General features: G+C 45.3%; 1 protein-coding gene and 1 long non-coding RNA gene across 2 annotated transcripts; one reads left to right on the forward strand and one right to left on the reverse strand.

Moving 5' to 3' along the window:
• Window positions 1-7,729: 7,729 nt before the first annotated feature.
• Window positions 7,730-8,690, reverse strand: LOC125514456 (uncharacterized). Its single transcript, XR_007286451.2, has 3 exons — window positions 8,471-8,690; window positions 8,225-8,291; window positions 7,730-8,135 (listed from the first exon to the last, which is right to left on the reverse strand). It is a non-coding gene; the product is annotated as an uncharacterized LOC125514456 (long non-coding RNA).
• A 9,960-nt stretch (window positions 8,691-18,650) lies between these two features.
• LOC147963191 (uncharacterized) lies at window positions 18,651-20,260 on the forward strand. The gene is made up of 2 exons (XM_087529502.1): window positions 18,651-19,986; window positions 20,223-20,260. The coding sequence occupies exons 1-2, from the start codon at window positions 18,651-18,653 to the stop codon at window positions 20,258-20,260; spliced, it is 1,374 nt and encodes a 457-aa protein (XP_087385628.1).
• The last annotated feature ends 1,716 nt before the right edge of the window (window positions 20,261-21,976 follow it).

The raw sequence follows: 21,976 nt of genomic DNA on the forward strand, positions 1-21,976 counted from the left end.
TGCCTATGGCGGAAGGAGCTCATCAACCTTCCGAACTAGACGCCACCGCCTCCTCCTCCTCCTCCGGCGAGTCAGGGCACTCCGCCTCCACCGCCTCCTCCTCCTCCGGCGAGTGATGATCAGGGCCGTCGGCCGGCTCCTTCTCCGGCGCGTGGCGGCACTCCGCCTCCTTCTCCGCCTGCGCCGACGCGCCCGAGCAGCCAGCCTCCTCCTTCTCCGCCTCGTCAGCAAGGGCGGAAGAGACCTGCCGCCGCTCCAGCTGCTCCGGCGCGTCGTAGTCCTTCTCCTCCGCCGCTTAAGCAAGTAAAGAAGACAACCGCTACGTCTGCTCGGTCGGCGTCTAGCAGTACAACCAGAGGCGGGAGGACATACAGATTCGGTCCTTCTCTGAAGACTCCAGAGAAGTTACCATACGAGAGGACCCAGGAGGAGAACGCCGAGATCGCGCGAGAAGAAGTGAAGAAATTCTTTGAAGGGGTGAAAGCAAAGAAACATCCACCTCCGGAGGAGAAGGTAGATCGGGTGAAAGTGAAGCGCACTCTGGCTGCCCTGGCAAAACCACCGAAGTCTGATTCGCCGAAAGGAAACTATGACCGCATTATTGGAAAGGAATTTGCCGAAGCGGAGCGGTCGGGAAGTACTGTCAGTGATCAAAGGCTGAAACAACGACGAGCTGGGAAACAAATTGCCCAGCTCGGCGAACAAGCGAAGCAATCGTGCCCCCCGCTCAAGGTGCCTAGCCACAACGTCGATAATGATCCGAGGATGGTGCCCGGTTATAGCAATCTTGCAGATTACCTGCCCGACGAAGTACATTATGAACCCATGGACGTGCAGATACAAAGATACGAGTACGGGAAGCCTCTCGTCAAAGATGAAAGATCTCTATCAACGATGATGCGAAGATTGCATGATTGGTACTTGAAAATCTGCAGAGACTCTGGGGGGAGGAGTACTTTGTATGCGAGAGTTAAACCGGAGCATGACCTCGTTGGAATTGATCTGTTACCTGTTCCATTTGAGGAGTTCTATCAGTTCTTCAATCAATTGGCCCTCGATAAAGCAACTGTCACCTGCTACTGTCTGTAAGTACTACTACTTCTGTCATTAAGTTTCTCTATATAGCTTAGCTCTTTGATTGCATGTATTTATAATCATCCTCACTATATTATGCAGATTGAAGATCATCGAATTGAAGAAAAGACAAGTCGGTGATATTGGGTTCATTAACACATATCTCATAGATGCAACTCAGGTTAAATTTCATGCCGCAGAAACCGAGGCCAGCATGCTTGAATCGTTGATAATAAATCAAAACAAAGATATAATACTCTTTCCTTACAACTTCAAGTGAGTGTTACTGTCTTGTGCGTATTCGGTTTCCCTTATATATTAGTCAAGGTTATAGTAATGTAATTGATGAGTTATGCATGCGTGTGCAGTTTCCACTATATTCTCCTACATATTAAGCTTGAGCAGGGACTAGTAACCGTCTTAGACTCAAGACGAAAAGATCCCAAGGACTATGCAGACATGACTCAAATACTCGAGAAGTAAATTAAATCGATCATTATCCACCATATCAGCAACTTTGTTCATTTCCTGATATATCAAGTAATTGTTTTCTTTGTCCGGCAGGGTTTGGAGAAAATTCACCAGAAAAGCTCCGGGACTGCCGAAGGAGCTGCAATTTAGACACCTGAAAGTAAGTACTAGCTATAGTAGCATTTTAAGCGCATCTACTAGTCATTCAAGCGCTAGTTTCATCAATACCATTTGGCATTCTTGCTTATCAGTTTGATTAACCTCTATTTCTTGTAAAGTGGTTGTGGCAGCAACAAGGGAATGATTTCTGTGGTTACTATGTTTGCGAGTCCATCCGCCACACGACCTGTGAGCGGGGCTACACTGACGAACAATATGCAGTACGTAAATAACAACATTCACAATTTTATTTTATTACCATCATTTGTGTTGAGTTTCATTCATTCATATATATATATATATATATATATATGTATTGACCCCCTTCTTTAAATTAGATGTTTCGGAAGCGGGATGAACTCCTAGCACCAGCTCGCATGCGAGGAATTCAAGAGGAATTGGCGGCATTCTTTCTTGACCACGTGATCCCTGAAGACGGAGAATTCTATGCGAACCCTGAGTCCGTATGATTATATTTGTAAGAGATAATTATTGTATATATGTAGCCGGTAGTGTCAGATAGATATACGAGAACTTGTTGTTCGACCAATCTCTCGGAGAAGGAGAGGTGGTCGATATCACTTCTCTCTGTATATATGCATATATGTTCATGACGATCTTCTGTTTCCTTCGTTTGCTTACTAGCTAGCTAGCGTGTCTAGTCCTCTCTATATACGTATGTATAGTATGTAGCGTCGACCAAGCACAGACATAACAGAGGACAGTTCTCTCTATTAATTATAACTAGCTAACACAATATATGAAACACCTAAATTAACCCCCCAAAAACCCCAACCCCCCCCCCCCCCATTTCAAAAAAAAAACAAAAACCCCAGCCACAGAAGTGCTGACGCGTGGATGCCTATTGGTCCCGGTTGGTGCCACCAACCGGGACCAAAGGGTCTCCTGGCTGGGCTCTGCGCACTGCCCACGTGGAGGGCCTTTAGTCCCGGTTCTGGATTGAACCGGGACTAAAGGGGGGAGGTATTAGTACCGACACTTTAGTCCCGGTTCCTGAACCGGGACTAAAGGCCCTTACGAACCGGGACTATAGGCCCTTTTTCTACCAGTGCATACACTACTAGGGAAAACCTTATACACAGAATCTTAGCAGCAGCGCGGTCTAAAAACAGGCGCTACTGCTAATTAGCAATAGCGAGCTTCAGAAAAGAGCGCTACTAATGACTGACTAGCAGTAGCGCTCTAGGTGAAAAGAGCGCTACTACTATAATTGCCACGGTGTTGCCTCCAGGCTAGATATCGTAGTAGCGCCCTTTCCGTGGACGCGCTACTGCTAAAGAACTTAGTAGCAGCGGTTTTCCTCAAAACTCGCTACTGCTAAGTATCACCGCAATTAATTAAGTTTAGTCCCATACTGCTAAGCGAACAAGGTGTTTACCACCTTAAATATGTTGTTTCTCAACCTATCTCGAGCACTTGGTCTTCATTGAACTATATGTGTATGATTTGTGGTTGCAATATGAATCCTCGCCTGACCTATACAGGTACAGTGAGGATTCATGTTGACTATTTAGATTATACACAAAAAGATCAATGATGACCAATGTATATTTTTGATGTTTTTACATTGCTTAGACTTATAGCGTTTTTTTAGGACAAAGCATTACTGATATTGGGATAAACAAAAGAAATAACTGCTTCCATTAGCAGTAGCGGTTTTCCCTAAAACGCGCTATAGATAAGTTAGCTATAGCGCGTTTTCCATATGAGCGCTACTACTAGTTCGAGTTAACCACCCCCCCCAATCAAAATTTCACTAAGTCCTCCTCCCCCCCGGCCTGTTCCCCTACTCCTGTCGCCGCCGCCCGAGCCCGAGCGCGCTTGCCCTCACCGCCGCCGCCGCCGCCCGCCCTCAACCTCACCGCCGCCGCTCTCGACCACACTGTCGCCGCCCTCGACCTCACCGCCACCGCCCTCGATCGAGCCCGCCGCCCTCGACCGAGCCCGCCGCCCAGGACCGCCGCCTCCCGATCCCGAGCCCGCCCTCGCCGCCCCTTCGTCGCCAAGCACCTCCCCGCCACCGTCTCTCCCTCTGTAAGCCCCCGACCCCTCCCCCACCCCCTCTCTCTTTGCTTAGTTAGTAGATGATTTTAGTAGTAGTAGATGTTAATTTAGGGTTCATAGATAATGATTTTTAGAAGTAGTGGATATTAATTACTAGTAGTGATGGTAAACTAGTTGTATAATTAGCAGTAGTAGATGTTAATTAGTAGTAGATGTAGTAGTTAGATGTTAATTAGTAGTAGTAGATGTGCTAGTTTCTTTCTATTTATAGTAAGTTTATATTTAGTAAGAACGAGTTGAATTAATAGAACTATTTTAGTTTTAGTTGAACTAGTTAAGTTTTAGTTGAACTAGTATAGTAAGTAAATTAATAACTAGTTGGACTACTTCATTTTTAGAAAGAACTAGTTTTTTTTCTTTTTATACTAAGTTTATATTTAGTAAGAACTAGTTGAATTAATAGAACTAGTTGAATTAATAGAACTAGTTGAACATGCCATATTTGTTGTTATTTTTTAGTTTAAGCAATTATTTCATGTTTTGGTTACACCTCCGAGTGGCCTATGTTTTGCCGGAGTGTTGATTAATTTCCGTTTTGGCAAATTTCAGGCGCTCGATATGTCCTTTTTTAGCAAAGGTCATGCCGGATTTTTCCGTGAATTCTGGCATGACTTGTGCTAGAATATGTACAAGTTTAATCTTTGAATTATGAACGTAGGAAATGTCGTACTCGGACGACGACAGTCTCCCGGGGGAGTGCAGCTGGTGCCACGATGATCGAGGTATGTGCGACAGGTTCGTTGAGCTGGATGAAGATCGGCGCTTCAGCATTAAGCTCGAGGAGACCTTCGGTGTTGAAACGGTACGCAACAACGACAAGTGTTTTTTTCGTAATTAAGCATGACTTCAACTATTTCAACGTCTAATTTTCATCTTTTACAATTCGACTAGCTTATCCCATGCCATGCAAGACGCTATGTCTTGGAGAGGATGGGTTTTGAAGACCATGAAAATTATGAAACAAAGAAAATACACCTAAGAACCCATCATGATATCGATTTTGAAGTAAATCTGTACAATTCTCAGAGCGTAATCCATTTTGGTTGCCAAAATTGGGAAGCACTTTGCAAAATGTATGGTTTTTATGAGGGTATGATTGTCACCATGGATCTTGGTAATCCTGACATCGAGCAAGACAATATGGACATTTGGGTCCTTGTTGATACGCTTCCGATTCTACCGCAATGTGAGTTTCTCAAACATATTTATTAACTAATTTATATTGTTTAATTTAAAATAGTTGACAGCTTATTTCCATTGACAGCTTATTTTGAATCTTCAAAGCATGTGCAGAAGATGGTAGACAAAACCCACTACACTGATGGCTCCGAATTAACTTATAAGGAGAAAAGTCATCTGATTGCTTATTGTACTTTTTTTGAGAATTACAATACCTATTATCGAACTCCTCCAAATTATGGTGAATACGTGCCACTAGTGCACGCGTTGAACCACGATAACTTCAATGGAGATACCCTGGTAAGATTTTTTACTATTACGACATCCATGCATCTTTTGCATACTTCTAAAACTAGTACATCATTGCTAACTACGAAGTTATTACTATGTTTTTCAACAGAAAATCCCGATGGATTGTGTGCCTCATCTGATGTATCAGAATGGTCGCCTTGCAGTTATGAACATACAGCCAGGTGAATCTAAGGAGCTCACCTGTGCATATCGGATTTCTAAAAGCGATGAACACATGCTAATCAAAGAATGGAAAAAATGTTTGGACATTTGCAAGGAGGTTCTTGGAAGTAACATTAAGCGAAAGGCAAGAATTGGAGACAGGATAATCTCCATTCTCCATAATCGAGAGTCAGGGGCTATCTTGTTTTTTGCTATTTTATCTTAGAGAATATAGTAGGTCCTAAGAGAATGTAGTAGGTCATATGAGGTATAATATGTTTATTATGTGATACAATGTGTTAGAGTTGATGATGTGAGGAGTACTTGTGATTACGACTAGTGACCAATTTGCTATGTGATGTCTCATTGATGAAAATGATGATCTTGAGGAGGTGTTATATGACAATGATGTATTATGATGATAAGTTGTTAATGATATGATGATGATGATATTTATTATATCATTGGGTGAAAGAACCGGGGATTAGTTTCAAGTGGATGTCCATCCACTTGAAACTAGTCTACACGGTTCTTTCACCCTGTGATGTAGTAACTCATTATGATGTAAAAACAATTTCTAAATTCCAGTTGTATGAAAACTTGTGTAAAGGTGTATGAATACAACATGAAATAAAAAAGAAATAAAATACGAAATAATAGTAGCAGCGCGGGCAGGGAGAAGGGCTACTACTAATTACCAGTAGCGCTCCTCCTGGAACTCGCTACTACCAAGTCGATTTAGCAGTAGCGTGGGTGGAGGCACGCTACTGCTATTCGTTAGCTGTAGCGCCTTATCAGTAGTGCATAACCCCGCGCTACTGATAGGTCTAAAACCTGCGCTGCTACTAGGGTTTTCCCTAGTAGTGATAGTGCACTTTAGTGGCGCACAGAAATAAAAACACCAGTGGCGCATTATTTAAAAGTGCGCCATTAGTAACCTAGAGCACAAGGTACGCATGGTCCTTTGGAGTAACAGCAGTGGCGCACTTCTGGGCTTAGTAATGGCGCACTTTAGCTGCGCCATTAGTGTCTCGGATAGTAATGGCGTAGCAGGTGGTGCGGCACTGTTATGTAGATTAACAGTGACACACCAGGCGTGCGCCATTAATAGCCAAAATAGGTGCGCCACTAACAGCCTTTTTTCTAGTAGTGATGGCAAGGACTCCTCGAGGCACTTCATCCAATGGTTGTAGATGTGCAATTTGCATATCTAACGGATAATTTATGATGTTTTATAAGGATTAACGTGAAGGCTTGGTCGGAGCATCCAATTAGTATTTTAGTTACCGGACTGGACGTTGAGCTTGAAGGTGATGAAGTTGCCGATGTTGTTGAGGCTGTGGATGGAGGGGACGGCGGGGAAGAGGAAGATGCGACGTCAGAGTGGGCGGCCGGCAGCACGAAGGGAAACACGGACATGGCAGCAGGAGCAGTAGCTATGGGGGCAGGAGCAGTCGCCGGTGGAGCAGTAGCTATGGGGGCTGGGAGTCCGGAAGAGGGGAGTGCCGGAGAGGGAGGCGGAGCGGAGGAGCTCGCGAGGCCACCGGAAGAGTCGTCGGTGGCCATGGAGGGTAGGTCGTAGGAAGGGTTGCTCTGGTGCCAAGTTGGATTATGGAAACACTGCGTGATCACATTCCATTGCCCACGAAGGGGTCATATACAGAGTACCGAGAATAACTGCCCGAGCTATACAAGGGCATGCACATCGTGTGCTACATGATAGGAGAGATCGTGAGCCTAACTGCGGAGGACTCGGTCCTCACGTTGCACAAGTGCCGTTAGTCTTCCAACATTGAGAGTGGACTCTGAAATATATCCTCGTGGATTGCTTTTCTCCTTACTTTCCAGATCGCCCACATGGTCACTACCATCTCAGTGAAAATCTCATGAGATAGTGTCGAGTTCAGCAAGAACAGCCAGTACCTTGCATTCAAAGCATGATTTGCACACATATGTCCAACCATCTCCTCTGTAGCGAGCTACCACACACTTCTTGCCAACATGCATTCAAATAGAGCGTGCTTCCAATTGTCTTCAGATGAACATATTGCACAAACAAAAGATGTTGCCATATGACGGTGATGCAACACATCTGAGGTAGGCATCGAGTTCTGCCCCAACCTCCACAAGAAATTCTTGATCTTAGATGGCACTGTAATGTTTCAAAGCTTCGTCCAGTTTCGTTCCTCAATGCTAGTGCCAGACTGGCCTTGAACATTCTCTAACCAATTCTCCCTCTGAATCTTTGTTTTGATCAATATCTTATAAATTGAACTGACCGAAAATCTTCCACGACGGTCAGAAGGAATAGAGAAGGATGTTGGTGGAATTGATTGTTTATTGCTTGAGCCTCGTGGGCGCATATATAGGGGTACAATGACCAACTTGAAGTACAAGACAGGGTAGAGTAAGATCCTACGCTATAATCATAATACTCAACATCGTCGCTTACTTGCGGGTCCCAGACTGCGACGTCTTCAACTCCTACACACCTTCAGCCTCATGGGATTCAGTTTCGTCAGGTACACGTGATGCTACATTACAGTAAACAGCGTGCCAAGGCGTGCCTTTTCTTCTAGTATGTACTACGTTACATATGTATCTCAGCTCGGACTGTTCATCGGTCACCATCTGGCTTGGCGTGTTTGCGACAAATCTGACATGAGCCGCAGCAACACTCGTCTACGAGGCAGCAACAACACAAAGCAGCAAGGCTGTAGTTTGCAGGGCAAACACAGAGCACGTTAGATTAGTACAGAACTAATGTAGAGCAAAGAAATATGACGGGGCTCCTTTTTATTACCATGCTTTGAGGAAGCCCGTCTTCCGTTTTGGCCTATGTTGAGCCGCGGGAGATCCATCGTAATACCCTGCATGTACGCGTTGCCGTTTCACGCATGACAGCATGAGCAAACAATAGGAGAAAAAAATGTAGTGCAAGGAAGACACGCAAACATATATTCGTTTATCTATCATGCGTGGAATTATAGTAACATATAAGTGGCGGTTAATTTCAAAAATAAAATAAAATAAAATAAGTGGTGGTTACCAGAGCTTTTCGGGTACAAGTACATGTTAGTTTCTCAAAAGAAACATAACATGTTGGTCAGTGGCCTTGACTTTGAACACAACTGCATGTCATATGTTGTAAGCTATCTAAAAAAATGGACTTTGAACTCGAATTCAGATGGCCCTCTTAGAAAAAAGGTATATAGATGACTATGTATACCATGGAGAAGTGAACCGGACGGTCTTCGGAGAGTATAAATAGCGGCTGCAAACCACAGATCAAGTAGAATGCTATATTGCCGTGGCCCGTGGATTAGCGCATCTCCAAGGCGGACCCTCAAACCTCCCGCAAGCATCCGAACCGTGCTGTCTAGACGCAGTTTGTCATCTATCGCGGTTCTGTATCGGTCCATTGAGCGGTCTGGACCACGTTTTTCCAGTAAATTGGAGATAAACGTGGGGAACCTTGGCGGGAGTCCGGAAATCCACATGATGAACCAAAAGTCACCACGTGTCCTCTCTTCCTCCGGATGGCGAATAGCTGCGGCTAATCTTTTTTTGCTTTGGCGGAGACTACTATTAATCATGCAAGTGTTTGGCGGAAGGTGTACATTAGTGAGCTTAATTGATTATTTTAGTAACCCACAATTGAACGGAAGGTATTTTGGCGAAAGGTGTGCATGTGAACAGAAAGTGTTTGGCGGAAGGTGTATATTAGTGAGCTTAATGGATTATTTTACTAACACACAATGGAATGAAAAGTATTTTTGGCGGAAGGTGTGTATGTGAATGGAAGCTGTTTGGCGGAAGGCACGATTGGATGGCCGGCTCCCGCATCAGCGTTTGGACATTGGTCTTGACTGAATTTCGGACAAAACCGAGGGAATTTGCGGGTCACCGTTGAAGATGCCCTTACAACTTTTAGTGATGCTTAAAGCGTCTAAAATATTATGTGCGCCGCTGTTGGCAGCTCATCCATCAAAAGCTGCGGCGCAGGAAACGAATAATTAAAGCTCCTCGTTATCTCTTTGCTTCCTTTTAATTGTGCCATTCTTTTTGACATTTCGGATTATTCCTGTCTTTAACTTCAAGGAAATGGAAGATCATACGAACTCTATCTTTGCCTGCTGTTGCTATTAGCATTTATGTGCTAGTGCTAGAGATCGATGTTGTTGGGCTTGCGCCATGTTGTAATGTGAACGGCACAAGTCAGCAGCTTTTCTTTCTTTTTTTGAAAAGAGAGTTTCCTCTCTGATTTCTGTTAGAAAGCCAATCCCCAGCGAATGCTCGCCGGGGGACATGGTATTTGCAAACCCCCCAATGGCAGTTTATGTGTATTGGTTAGGCTGCGGTTAACATTTTACAAAACTATCATGGCAATTTGTTTAAATTGTGGATTTTTCTTCTTTTGCAAAAAAGTGTCACCGTCGAATGCAAATCTTATGGTTATGTGGGCGTTTGCTGGGACCCCACCCCCAGCAAGCGTTTGTAAGATATCTATTCTGTTTCTGTTAACAGAAACCAGTGTTCCACTACAACAAAAGGAAAGGGAAATATCCAAGCACAACGGCCACCTAGAGCAAGAAAACACAAGGAAGCAGACACAAGTCGGTAACAGGTCCCTCTCCACAAATTAGGGGCCCTGTGCCGGGGACCTTTTATTTTGTTCCAAAAAATCATGTTACTAAGAATACATGATTTCTAAGCTTATCAAGATAAGAAAAGTTGACAGAACCTAAAAATTTGAACGAGCACATATCTTGAAAATCTTTGGTGTGTGAGCAACTACGTCCAAAAATATTTTTCCCATCCATGTGAAGTCTAACCTTCGATTGTAGAGCATAAATAATATATTAGTTATCATCATATATCTTATATCTTATATTTACTAATTAGAGGCACCATACGAGGCTCCACGCTAATTCTAGAGTAAGATCAATAATTACCATAGGATTATTAAATATACGACTATGATCAAATGTAATATGTATGGTCCATAAATAACAATCCTATTAGATTACAGTAAAAAAAACGTGTGCACTAGCAGTTTCCAAAGTAAACACGCTACGTCCTACAACAAAGAAAAAAAGAAAGCCTATACAACAAGTCTCTAATAGGTCCCCTTATAAAAAACACGTCTCAATATAGATTAATGAAACTGGCTTGATGTTAATTTACCAGCGAGGTAATCCACACGTATATGTGCATAGGAAACGGTAATAGTACAGAATGGCTGCGTACAAGTGATTCATGATATATATATTTTTTGCCCAACAAATAACGTTAATTTGGACTACAAATAAACAAGTTTTTTATGATATACTCTCCAGAAAATGTCAATCTTTACTCTCTTTACGAGTATAATAATACAGTGCATGGTTTTGTCGATTGTTTTCTCCATTGCCTCCCTTGATCGCCAACTTCTTCTCACTTGCATGCCCCTGACGTTCCATAAAAGTGTTCAAGATTTTCATCCGGAACAAAAATTGAGACAATAAATGCAAAATATGCCTAATAAAAATTATAAGTACGCAATTTGAAAAGTACATATATCTTAATTTTGATTACGAGCTATATATAATGCAATATATATTTTCTAACTTTCATAATGACCAATAGAAACCCCTTTTTACTGGGTCTTTCAAATGGCATAGATAAACCGCACCCACAATTCAGTATAATATTTCAAATTTGTTATTTCTCAGTCCACTAAGCAAATGTTATTTCTGAGCCGACCGAGTTGCAAAATAAAAAAGAGATTAAGTCATAGTGTGCATTTTTAGGTACAAAGATGTGTAACATCCATTTGCGGAAGTTGAAGACTAAAATAGCACATAATTTCAAATTTTGTGACCAGCTATTTATTCTTTTAATAAAGAAACAAAACTTCTGATAATTTAACGATAAATAAGAATTTATATATTCACTAAAGAACGCAAACTGACACAGTATATAGTATTTTATGCCAATGGGTAAAGAGTAATAGACTGAACTGCTTTGAGGGAAGAACTATATTTTTTTAATTACCACACAGCAAAAACCAAATTTCTATTATCTCAAATTGATAAAACTAACTAGGACTAAATTTACAGTCAATAGAAATGTACAAATTTACCAAAATGTTACTAAATTTTTACCATTCTATTTTTCAATAATGTATCATTTTCTACAATAAATTTCCAAAATTATACTATTTTTGGTTTTTTCCATATTACTACCATGAATTAGGTATTATTTCCTCACTTTGTATTTATGTACGTTCAAATTGTGTACAGTCAAATTAGGTATCATTTTGTATTTATGTACGTTCATTCAAAGCTCAGTGTACATAAATACAAAAAGTGACTGCGATTTTGATAAGTGCACTTATAGAAACAGTCAACAATATTGTGACCGATTATTCTTTTTCCAGGGTACATAAATACAAAGTTTTTGACTCAAAGTCATTAGCCCGTGCAGGTGCACGGGTTGATGAGTAGTTCTATCTAAATACAATGATGAAATGCTGTAATTTATAAATTACTCCCTCCGTCCACAAACATAATACGTGTTGACTATTTCAATACAGACGACATATGAAATAAAATAAGTGGACAAACAAATACACAATACCACAGTTTTAACATAACAGAGTATTTTTGAAGTATTAGAATACTGTGGACCAGTTTGGCAAGAGCTTGCATGCATCGACGTAATATTAACTAGGTAGCCGTTTGAACCAGGTGCAAACGGTGCGTTGCTAGCTACAAACTGATGAACGGGGCACAGTGCACCGGCGTGCACAAACTAGCAGGACCATGCACTAACTGAACCGAACGGCCAAGCTAAACGCACCATGCACAAGCTCAGTGTATACTTACCAAAGTACACCAAATAGGTGTAACTACCATAACACCGATCACACCGCGTCGCACCTCGCGGCGGAGCTTCGCGTTGACGGGAGTGGCTTGGTTTTCTTTCGCGTCTTGGAGCACCAGGAGCTAACGCTCGGCCTTCGTCCGCGTTCACCGTCAAGGTTGTTGTCGCAGCCACTAATAGAAAAAGGGCCTTCAGTCCCGGTTCTGGAACCGGGACTAAAATGTCGGTACTAATGCCTCTCCCTTTAGTCCCGGTTCAATCCAGAACCGGGACTAAAGGGCGCGGCCATGTGGAGCTTCACCTTTAGTCCCGGTTCATAACATCAACCGGGACTAAAGGAAATTTTATGATTTTTTTTTGAAATTTTTTTTGAATTTTTTTTGATTTTTTTTGATTTTCAAATTTCTGAATTATTTTAACCTCTAGTCTGTAATCACCACCCCTCATCACTTCTCAATTTATCCTATAATCACCCCTCATCAATCCAAATCATCTAACTTCCCGAACGGTCACCCATCCTCCCACTCCCACAGCCTGAGCACGCTTAACTTCCGGGTTCTATTCTCCCTCGCTCCAAGTCTGCACTTGTTGTTTTCCTGACAATACTGAGATGTCAATCCTATTAACCTTCAGGAATTTTGCTTGAGCATGAAGTGACACATTTCATAGTTTTATTTTGAAACTATTGTTTTAAAAAACAATAATTATTTAGTAACACTAATATTTCTTGAATAATTAGTTTGACCATTGTTTGACCACAGTTTGACCAGATTTGACCAAAATTGAAATAACAAAAATAATTATTTAGTAACACTAATATTCTAGAATAATTAGTTTGACCATTGTTTGACCACAGTTTGCCCATCGTTTGAATATTTTTTGATTTTTTCCACTCTAGATCTTAAAAGCCCCGTTAGTTTTTTTCTATTAGGTTTTTGAGGATTTTGAAAATGTTTAATGGGGTTCCCCCCATTAAATTTGGATGTAACTTTTCGAGTAGATGATTTTTCATATAAAAAACTTTTTCATCCGAGTTAGTATGCAAAAGTTATGCCCATTTTTACAAATTTCAGAGAGATTTTGCAAATAAAGTCAAAATTCACATTTGCAAATTTTCCCAACAACTAAACCACATATCACATGGGAAACTTATTTTATTTTATTTTTTTGACATTTCCATCATTTTATTTTATTTTTTTTAAAACTGAAAAGGCGATCGGGGGGGGGGGTAGAGTTTGAAAATGAGACCTTTAGTACCGGTTCGTGGCACGAACCGAGACTAAAGGTCTCATCCCCATTAGTCCCGGTTCGTGCCTCAAACCGGAACTAAAGGTCTAATCTTTAGTCCCGGTTTGAGGCACGAACCGGGACCAATGGTTGTGGGCCAGGAGCGAGGCCCATTGGTCCCGGTTCATCCCACCAACCGGGACCAAAAGGTCTAGATGAACCGGGACCAATGGCCCACGTGGCCCGGCCGGCCCCCTGGGCTCACGAACCGGGACCAATGCCCCCATTGGTCCCGGTTTTGGACTGAACCGGGACTAATGGGGTTACCCGGCTTGGACCAAAGCCCCCTTTTCTACTAGTGAGCCTGCTCCTTCCCATCAACTACGGTACTCTCCCTATACGCGCCACACTGAACTGCCTATCCTTGATTTGTCCATGGGTGCCCGATCAAGACGAGCTTGTGGCGGCTTGAAGCTACCGAAGAGAACGATCGACTCGTTCTTTCGCATGCTCTGTTTTAAAAAAGAGGTCCAGGGTTTCTTTTTACGCAGAGAAAATACCATCGTATTAGAAAAACTGTAGTATTGAAACCACAGTTTTGTGTGGTTGTCAAACAGCTCAAAGTAAATAAAATCATGGTAATCCTAAAAACTGTAGTATTTTTGAAATACTTAGAAAATACTGAGCTATCCCCGCAAACAAAACAAATACAGTAAAACATGTCTATACACTCACTCATAGAAAAGCTGGACCATCTTATATTTATGAATTACTACTGAAAAGCCAACAAAAATCATAGCGTATCACAAGGTCACATGGAAAACGAAATCCACGGAACAAGTCTGATAACGCACAGATGAACAAGTCTCGTCACATGATCGATGGTGTGGGCATCAATTTAATAGAGAGTAGGAGGGCTAGAAATAAAACAAAACTTCTTCTGGGAGAATAGGCAGGCGGCAGTCGATCGACTGAGGAACACGGACTGACTGGCGAGTGGCAGCGGGCAGATTAATGCGCGGCGATCGGTGATCGGTCGCCGATTGACTCACTTGATCATCTACTATGATATCTATACCCTTGACCCTTGTACAAGGGAAAACAAGATGCTTGTCAAACTCCTACAAAGCAGCCAAACGAAGAGCAGCCCCCAGCTGGGCAGAACGACTCTTCCCAAGTTACTAATCCTTTGCTTATGCAGGGTTGTTCCATTAGCTCTGATCTTTTGCTTACATCACTACAGTAAAAGTAAATGAAGCTGAGTAACATCCTCGGCAAAAAGCATTTTAACCATGGCGATGTATAGAAAAGATAACAACCATAGAAAAGAAGTAACATTTAACCGAATGTATACTATCCATGGACAATATAGCATCAACATCAAAATGGCGACGAACTGGTCGAAGATTATCAGCTTCTTCAGCCGACTAAACCCGATCTGACCTTCACCTTTGCCCACTCTATCGTCGCGCTTCGCTCTGAGCACAAACTTGGTGTAAGCATCTCCTACCTCCTGCCTAGTTGGAAACCCTTTATCTGAGCTATTGTTGTAACCATTCACCTGTTCACTACATGCCTCCCACGAATCATACATTCCTGGAGACCTCCTTCTACACACCGCATACCACCTCATCTACCAAGAGAAGAACATAATTTAAAAAAGCAAACCAGGAGAAGAACACAAGTAACATAACCAACATAAGCATTAATGATTCGTGTACCTAAAAGCATCATCACAAGTTTTACTCAAGTTCTACTCTGAGTCGACATCAACAACTACAAACTATCTAACTAAGACTACTCTTAGAATGGAGCTCTACTTAGACTGGTAGTCTGTGAAGCCGGTGATTCTGGAGTCGGAGGAGGTGGGGCTGCCCACCACTGACCTCCTGCCACTGCTAAAGTGTCATCAGTGGTGGGGCCCGGCCGCCACTGGTAGGACCCTAACTGTGGTGGGCGGATTCAATCTGGTAGCAGTGGTGGGCGACCCTACTAATGGTAGGCAAGGTGCAACGCTCGCCACTGCTGTGTAAAGTACGTGCGGCGGGCGCTTATCAACGCCCGCCACTGACTGCTGCACCATGCTAGAATAAAAAACGCTGCTTGGCTGAGGCGAAATGGCCCATTCCACCGTTTCTAGCGGGCTTGACTGGCGGTGCTTTAAGGTTCGTGCTATACAAAACAAACAGTGGATACAATCTATCAAACGGGCCATTTTTACACCGCGCCGGCCTGGTTGGTCTGTATGGATGCAACCAAACACAGCGTACAGTTTTCAGTGGCTATGGTATAGCCACCCCGCTAGGCACGGCCTGGTTGGTCTGTATAGCCACACAGCATAGAGCAGTTGCGTAGCCAGGAGCTTGCCGCTCCCCAGGCCAATCTCATAGCTATAGTATTGAATAGTAGATACAGTCAATGAAAGACCTTGTTGCATGGCATGTGTTGCCTGCATTAGTAGAAAACAGGGCTTTGGTCACAGGGAATTTTTCACATTAGTCCCGGTTCAATCACGAACCGGGACTAATGTGAGCATTTATCCCGGTTCGTGCGGCTAAGGCATTAGTCCCGGTTCACCTGGGCTCTTTAGTCCCGGTTCGTGCCACGAACCAGGACTAATGGGCTTTGAGGCATTAGTACCGGTTCATGGCACGAACCGGTACTAAAGGTCCCATTTTCAAACTCCCCCCCCCCCCACCACCTTTTCAGTTTTAGAAAAAACAAAAGAAAATGATGGAAATGTCAATAAAATAAAATAAAATAAGTTTCCCATGTGATATGTGGTCTGGTTGTTGGGAAAATTTACAAATACGAATTTGGACTTTATTTGCAAAATCTCACTGGAATTTGTAAAATGGGCATAACTTTTGCATACGAACTCGGATTAAAAAGTATTTTATATGAAAAATCATCTACTCGGAAAGTTACATCCGAATTTAACCGGGGAAACCCTGTTAAACATTTTCAAAATCCTCAAAAACCTAACAGAAAAAAAGTTACGGGGCTTATAAGATCTAGAGTGGAAAAAATCGAAAAAATTTCAAACTTACTAGTGGCGCACCATTTGCTAGGTGCGCCACTAGTAACAGAAAAAAATATAGTTTCAATTTTTTTTGGAAAAAATGTGGTCAAATCTGGTCAAATCTGGTCAAACTGTGGTCAAACAATGGTCAAACTAATTATTCTAGAATATTAGTGTTACTAAATAATTATTTCAGTTATTTCGAATTTTGGTCAAATATGGTCAAACAATGGTCAAACTAATTATTCAAGAAATATTAGTGTTACTAAATAATTTTTGTTTTTTAAAATAATAGTTTCAAACTCAAACAGTGAAATGTGTCACTTCATGCTCAAGAAAAATCCGTGAAGGTTAATAGGATTGACATCTTACTATTGTCAGGAAAACAACAAGTGCAGACTTGGAAACGAGTGAGAATAGAACCCGGAAGTTAAGCGTGCTCAGGTTGGGGGAGTGGGAGGATGGGTGACCGTTCGGTAAGTTAACCGTTCGGGAAGTTAAATGATTTGGAATGATGAGGGGTGGTTAGAGGATAAATTGAGCAGTGATGAGGGGTGGTGATTACAGACTAGAGATTAAAATAATTCAGAAATTTGAAAATCAAAAAAAAAATTCAAAAAAAAAATCATAAAATTTCCTTTAGTCCCGTTTGGTGTTATCAACCGGGACTAAAGGTGGAGCTCCACGTGGCCGCGCCCTTTAGTCCCGGTTCCTTCGAACCGGGACTAAAGGGGAGAGGCATTAGTAACGACCCTTTAGTCCCGGTTTTCGAACCAGGACTAAAGGGCCTTACCAACCGGGACAAAAATCCCTTTTTCTACTAGTGCTGGGCCTGGCTATACGCCCCTACATTGGAGTGACACATGGTGCCGAACTGTGATCCGGAGACTGAGAAATAAACCAAGAGTTCAGATGACCGCCTGAATTTGCACGTTGGCAGAATTCTCTGGGCTGCAAGAGGTAGCCCAGAAAGTGCTTGGGAATCGTCAACTTTGAGAAAGACAAATGGAAAATCAGCAGGGACGTAGATTTCTAGCAACTCCCATCTCTTCGTAGGAAATGTACCTGACCATGGCATTGTCAGAGACACCACAATGAATAAGATTCCACAGACATGGACATCTAATTGTGTAGGTTCAGTGGCAGAACGAACCGATCGGTGGAGAATATAAATCTTATGAGAACCTCAAATTAAGTCCATCCATGGAAGAGCGAAATGTTCGGTGTAGATTAAGGAACATAAGAAATCATAGCTTATCTCTTTTTATTCGAAAATTGACTCCTAAGGCATCAACTACAGTAAGCTACATCATTTTTTTTTAAATAACATCCATTGGATCAACTAAAAAGGCACCTAAAACTGTAACACCAATGCGTCCTCTACTGGAATCTGGGATTTCATCGAGTTCTGACCTTTCGCCAAGTTCAATTTATTGGGAACTCGCCAAATTGAGGTATCTGCCGACTTTGATACAAATTAGGACTTGGCAGTGACAAGAAACTTCACAAACTTCACCTTTTTCCTAGGAACGCAATAATTTTATGCCTTATTTTTTTATCACCGAATTTGATGGGTCCCATCTATGCTGAGTACGCAATATAAAAAGCATGGTAAACTTTTTTTCTTATTTATACGGAATTCAAGGAGTCACGTGTATGTCAAGCACCCACAGAGATAAAGTCCGCAAAAATATGACAGGCATGCACTTGTGGCACCTGCCGTTGACTAACTGACTGTTGGTCTTGCTATGCTGAGTTCCAAAACTCACCAATACTCTGCAAAGGGCTGAACCTTCATTTTAAATGGGGAATAGGCGAGGTCACGCGCCAAACGCAAAAATCCTCGCCCTCCCCGGCCATCAACCTCGCTCGTCCTGTTGGAACACTACTTCCTCCACGTCCTCCTCGCCACCCGCACGCCCGAGTCCTGCGCCCACGACTGGCTCGTCCCGCACGTAGCTCATGTCTCCTTAGGACTAGCTAGATCAGTTGTAACCTTATCCTGCCGTTGCACTCCATGTATATATATGCGTAACTTGTGAAGTCATAATCAATACAGATAGTTTAATCCTTCAACTTGGTATCAGACGCGAGTTCTCTCTGAGACTTCACCATGTCCTCCTCGGCGCCCCTCCCCGTCGCCACGGCGCCTCTGCCCGTCACCACGGCGCCTCCTGCCCCGGCACCTCCTGCCAAGACTCCTGCTGCCATGGCGTCTCTGCCCGTGGCCACGGCGCCCCCTGCGACGGTGCCGCTCGCGGTCGCTCTCCCGTTCCCGGGCCCTCCGTCCGCCGGCGCCTCGTCTTCCTCCGGCATCCCCAACATGCACCAGCTCAACATCGGCCACTTCCTCAACTTCAAGCTGGACTTCGCCGCCGGCAACTTCTCCAAATGGCGGCAGATCTTCAGGTGCGTGCTCTCCATGTACGATGCCGGGGGGCGCGTCGACCACTTCTCCGAGCCTCAACAGCAGACCGTGGCATGGCGCCACGCCGACGTCACCATCCTGCTTTGGATCTACGGGTCCATCTCCGACGACCTCTACGACGTCATCAAGTCGCCGGACAACACGGCGCACCGCGCTTGGAGCCAGCTGACTCACTTCTTCCACGACAATCAGCCGGCCCACGCGATCCACATCGGGGCCGAGTTCCGCTCCACCACCCAGGGCGACCTCCACGTCGGCGAATACTGCCGCCGCCTGAAGGCCCTTGCTGACGCCCTCGCCGACGTGGACGAACCGGTCACCGACCGGTCCCTCACTCTGCAGCTCATCCGCGGGCTCTCGCGCCGCTTCCACGTCCTCGCCTCGGTGCTCCCCCTCCAGGTACCCTTCCCCACCTTCATCCAGGCGCGCTCGCGCCTCCTTCTTGAAGAGATCTCCCTCGACGCCCGTGATCGCACCGAGGGGGCCACCGCCCTCACCGTCAGCACCAACGCCGGCGGCCTCTCCGACACCTCCTCTGGCGATCGCGGCCCACCCGGCTCTGGCGATCGCGCTCGGCCCACCGGCGAGGGCACCCCAGGTCGCGGCGGCTCCTCTGATCGCGCCCGTGGCAATGGCCGTGGTCGTGGCCGCGGTCGTGGTCGCGGCAACGGCGGCCGCCACCCCCAGCAGCAGCAGTTCCCCGGCGGGCAGACGCCGTGGATGGGGTACTTCGCGCCCTGGGGCGCGCCTTTTCCTCCTCCTGGGCGTGCTCCGTGGGTGCCCCCGCACGCCGCCGGCATCCTCGGGCCCCGCCCCGCTGCCCCGGCGCAGGTGTACCCCGTCTTCTACCCTGGCGCGTCGTCCTCCTCGCATGCGCCACCTCCACCGTCGCCCACTCCTGGCTCGTGGGACAACTTCAGCATGCTCAACTCCGCCATGAGCAACATGTCGCTGCAGCAGCCCGGCGCCGCCGACTGGTACATGGACTCTGGTGCCTCCTCACATATCTCTGGGAACGCAGGTATACTCACTCGGCTTTATGATGTTTCAGCTCATCATCTTCCTCCCATTATAGTAGGCAACGGCACCATCATGACTCCCTCTTCCCTCGGCTATACCTCTCTCCCTCCCAAACCCTTTCATCTCAACCACGTCCTAGTCTCTGCAAACGTAGTCAAAAACCTAATCTCTGTTCGTAAATTCACTACTGATAACTCATGCTCAATCGAATTTGACCCCTATGGCTTTTCTGTGAAGGATCTGCTCACTCGGAGGCTAATCATGAGGTCCAGTAGCTCCGGCCCGCTCTACCCGTTCCTAGGCTCCGGCGCCACCATCCTCACCAGCACCACCGCCGGCGATATTTGGCACCGCCGCCTCGGTCATCCAAGCCGGGCTACTCAGGCCTCGCTACAGTCTTTTATTTCCCCTTCATGTAATAATGTGCCCGCACCATCTCCTACATGTGATGCATGCCAACGAGGGCGCCACACTAGATTACCTTTTTCAGCATCGCTTTCCTTTACTAGTTTCCCGTTTCAGTTAATTCACTGCGACCTCTGGACGTCGCCTGTATCCAGCTTTTCTGGTTTTAAATATTATCTTATAATAATGGATGACTACACTCATTTCTCCTGGTCTTTCCCTTTACATAACAAGTCTGAAACGGCCTCTGTTCTTGTACGCTTTTGTCGCTACATTCTCACGCAGTACCACTCCCTTATCCATTGCATTCAAAGCGACAATGGGGGTGAGTTCGTCAACACCGCCCTTCTCACCTTTCTCTCCGATCGAGGCATTGTACTCCGTCTCTCGTGTCCGCACACTTCTCCGCAAAATGGGAAGGCCGAACGTGCCATTCGCTCCACTAACGACATTCTTCGCACTCTCCTCGCTCAAGCTCACATGCCACCACCATATTGGGTCGAAGCTCTCCACACGGCTACCCATCTCCTCAACCGACGACCATCTCACGTAGTTCACAACCTCACACCCTTCTTTCTCCTACATGGCGTTCACCCTAGCTACACCGACCTACGCACTTTTGGGTGCCTCTGCTACCCTAACCTTGCACCATACGCCGCCCACAAACTCTCACCCCGATCCACCCCGTGCGTGCTTCTTGGTAGCCCCCCCGAGCATAAAGGCTACCGCTGCCTCGACCTACGCACTCGGCGCGTTTACACCTCTCGGCACGTTACATTTGATGAGACAATTTTTCCCTTCCAATCCACACTTTCCGCACCCGATCCCACAGCAGAAAATCCCAGCGCCCGACCACCTCGTCCGCCGCCCTTCCACGCCTCGGGATCGTCCCCTCCTACCTCGTTTCCCACCAACTCCAGATCCTCCTCGGATCACGCGCCTATCCACAACAGCCCACCTGTCTCCCCCGCACCCGCCGCGTCCCATCCTCCCACCGGCCCGCCCCCTGCGCCAGCTCCGCGGACCCCACCCTCGCATGCTGCTCCCACCTCGCCCCCTTCCCTTCCGCCACGCGGCTCCACCCCACGCGCCGTGCCCCACGACCGCATGCAACCCTCCCCTCGCTGCCTTTTTCCCACGTCCAGCACCGCGCCATGCAGCACCTCGCCATGAAGCACCTCGCTCCCACCGCGCGCCGTTGCCATCGCACCCCCACAAAACCCTCATCCTATGCGCACGCGCGGCAAATCTGGCTTTGCCCTTCCTAAAACTCAAACTAATCTCACCGTCGATCTCCTCTCCCCCATCCCTCCAACCTACCGCACTGCCCTCAAAGACCCCCGCTGGTATGCCGCTATGCGTGAGGAATATGATGCATTGATTCATAATAAGACCTGGTGTTTAGTGCCGCGTCCTGCAGGTGTGAACGTCGTCAGCGGCAAATGGATCTACAGGCACAAATTCAATGCCGACGGCTCTCTGGCACGCCAGAAGGCTCGCTGGGTCCTGCGTGGGTTCACCCAGCGTGAAAATGTCGACTACACCGAGACCTTCAGCCCCGTCGTCAAGCCATCAACTATCCGGGT

This window comes from Triticum urartu, chromosome 6A (genome assembly GCF_056163025.1).
Source record: "Triticum urartu cultivar PI428250 chromosome 6A, HENAU_Tu73, whole genome shotgun sequence".
Taxonomy (NCBI): Eukaryota; Viridiplantae; Streptophyta; class Magnoliopsida; order Poales; family Poaceae; genus Triticum; species Triticum urartu.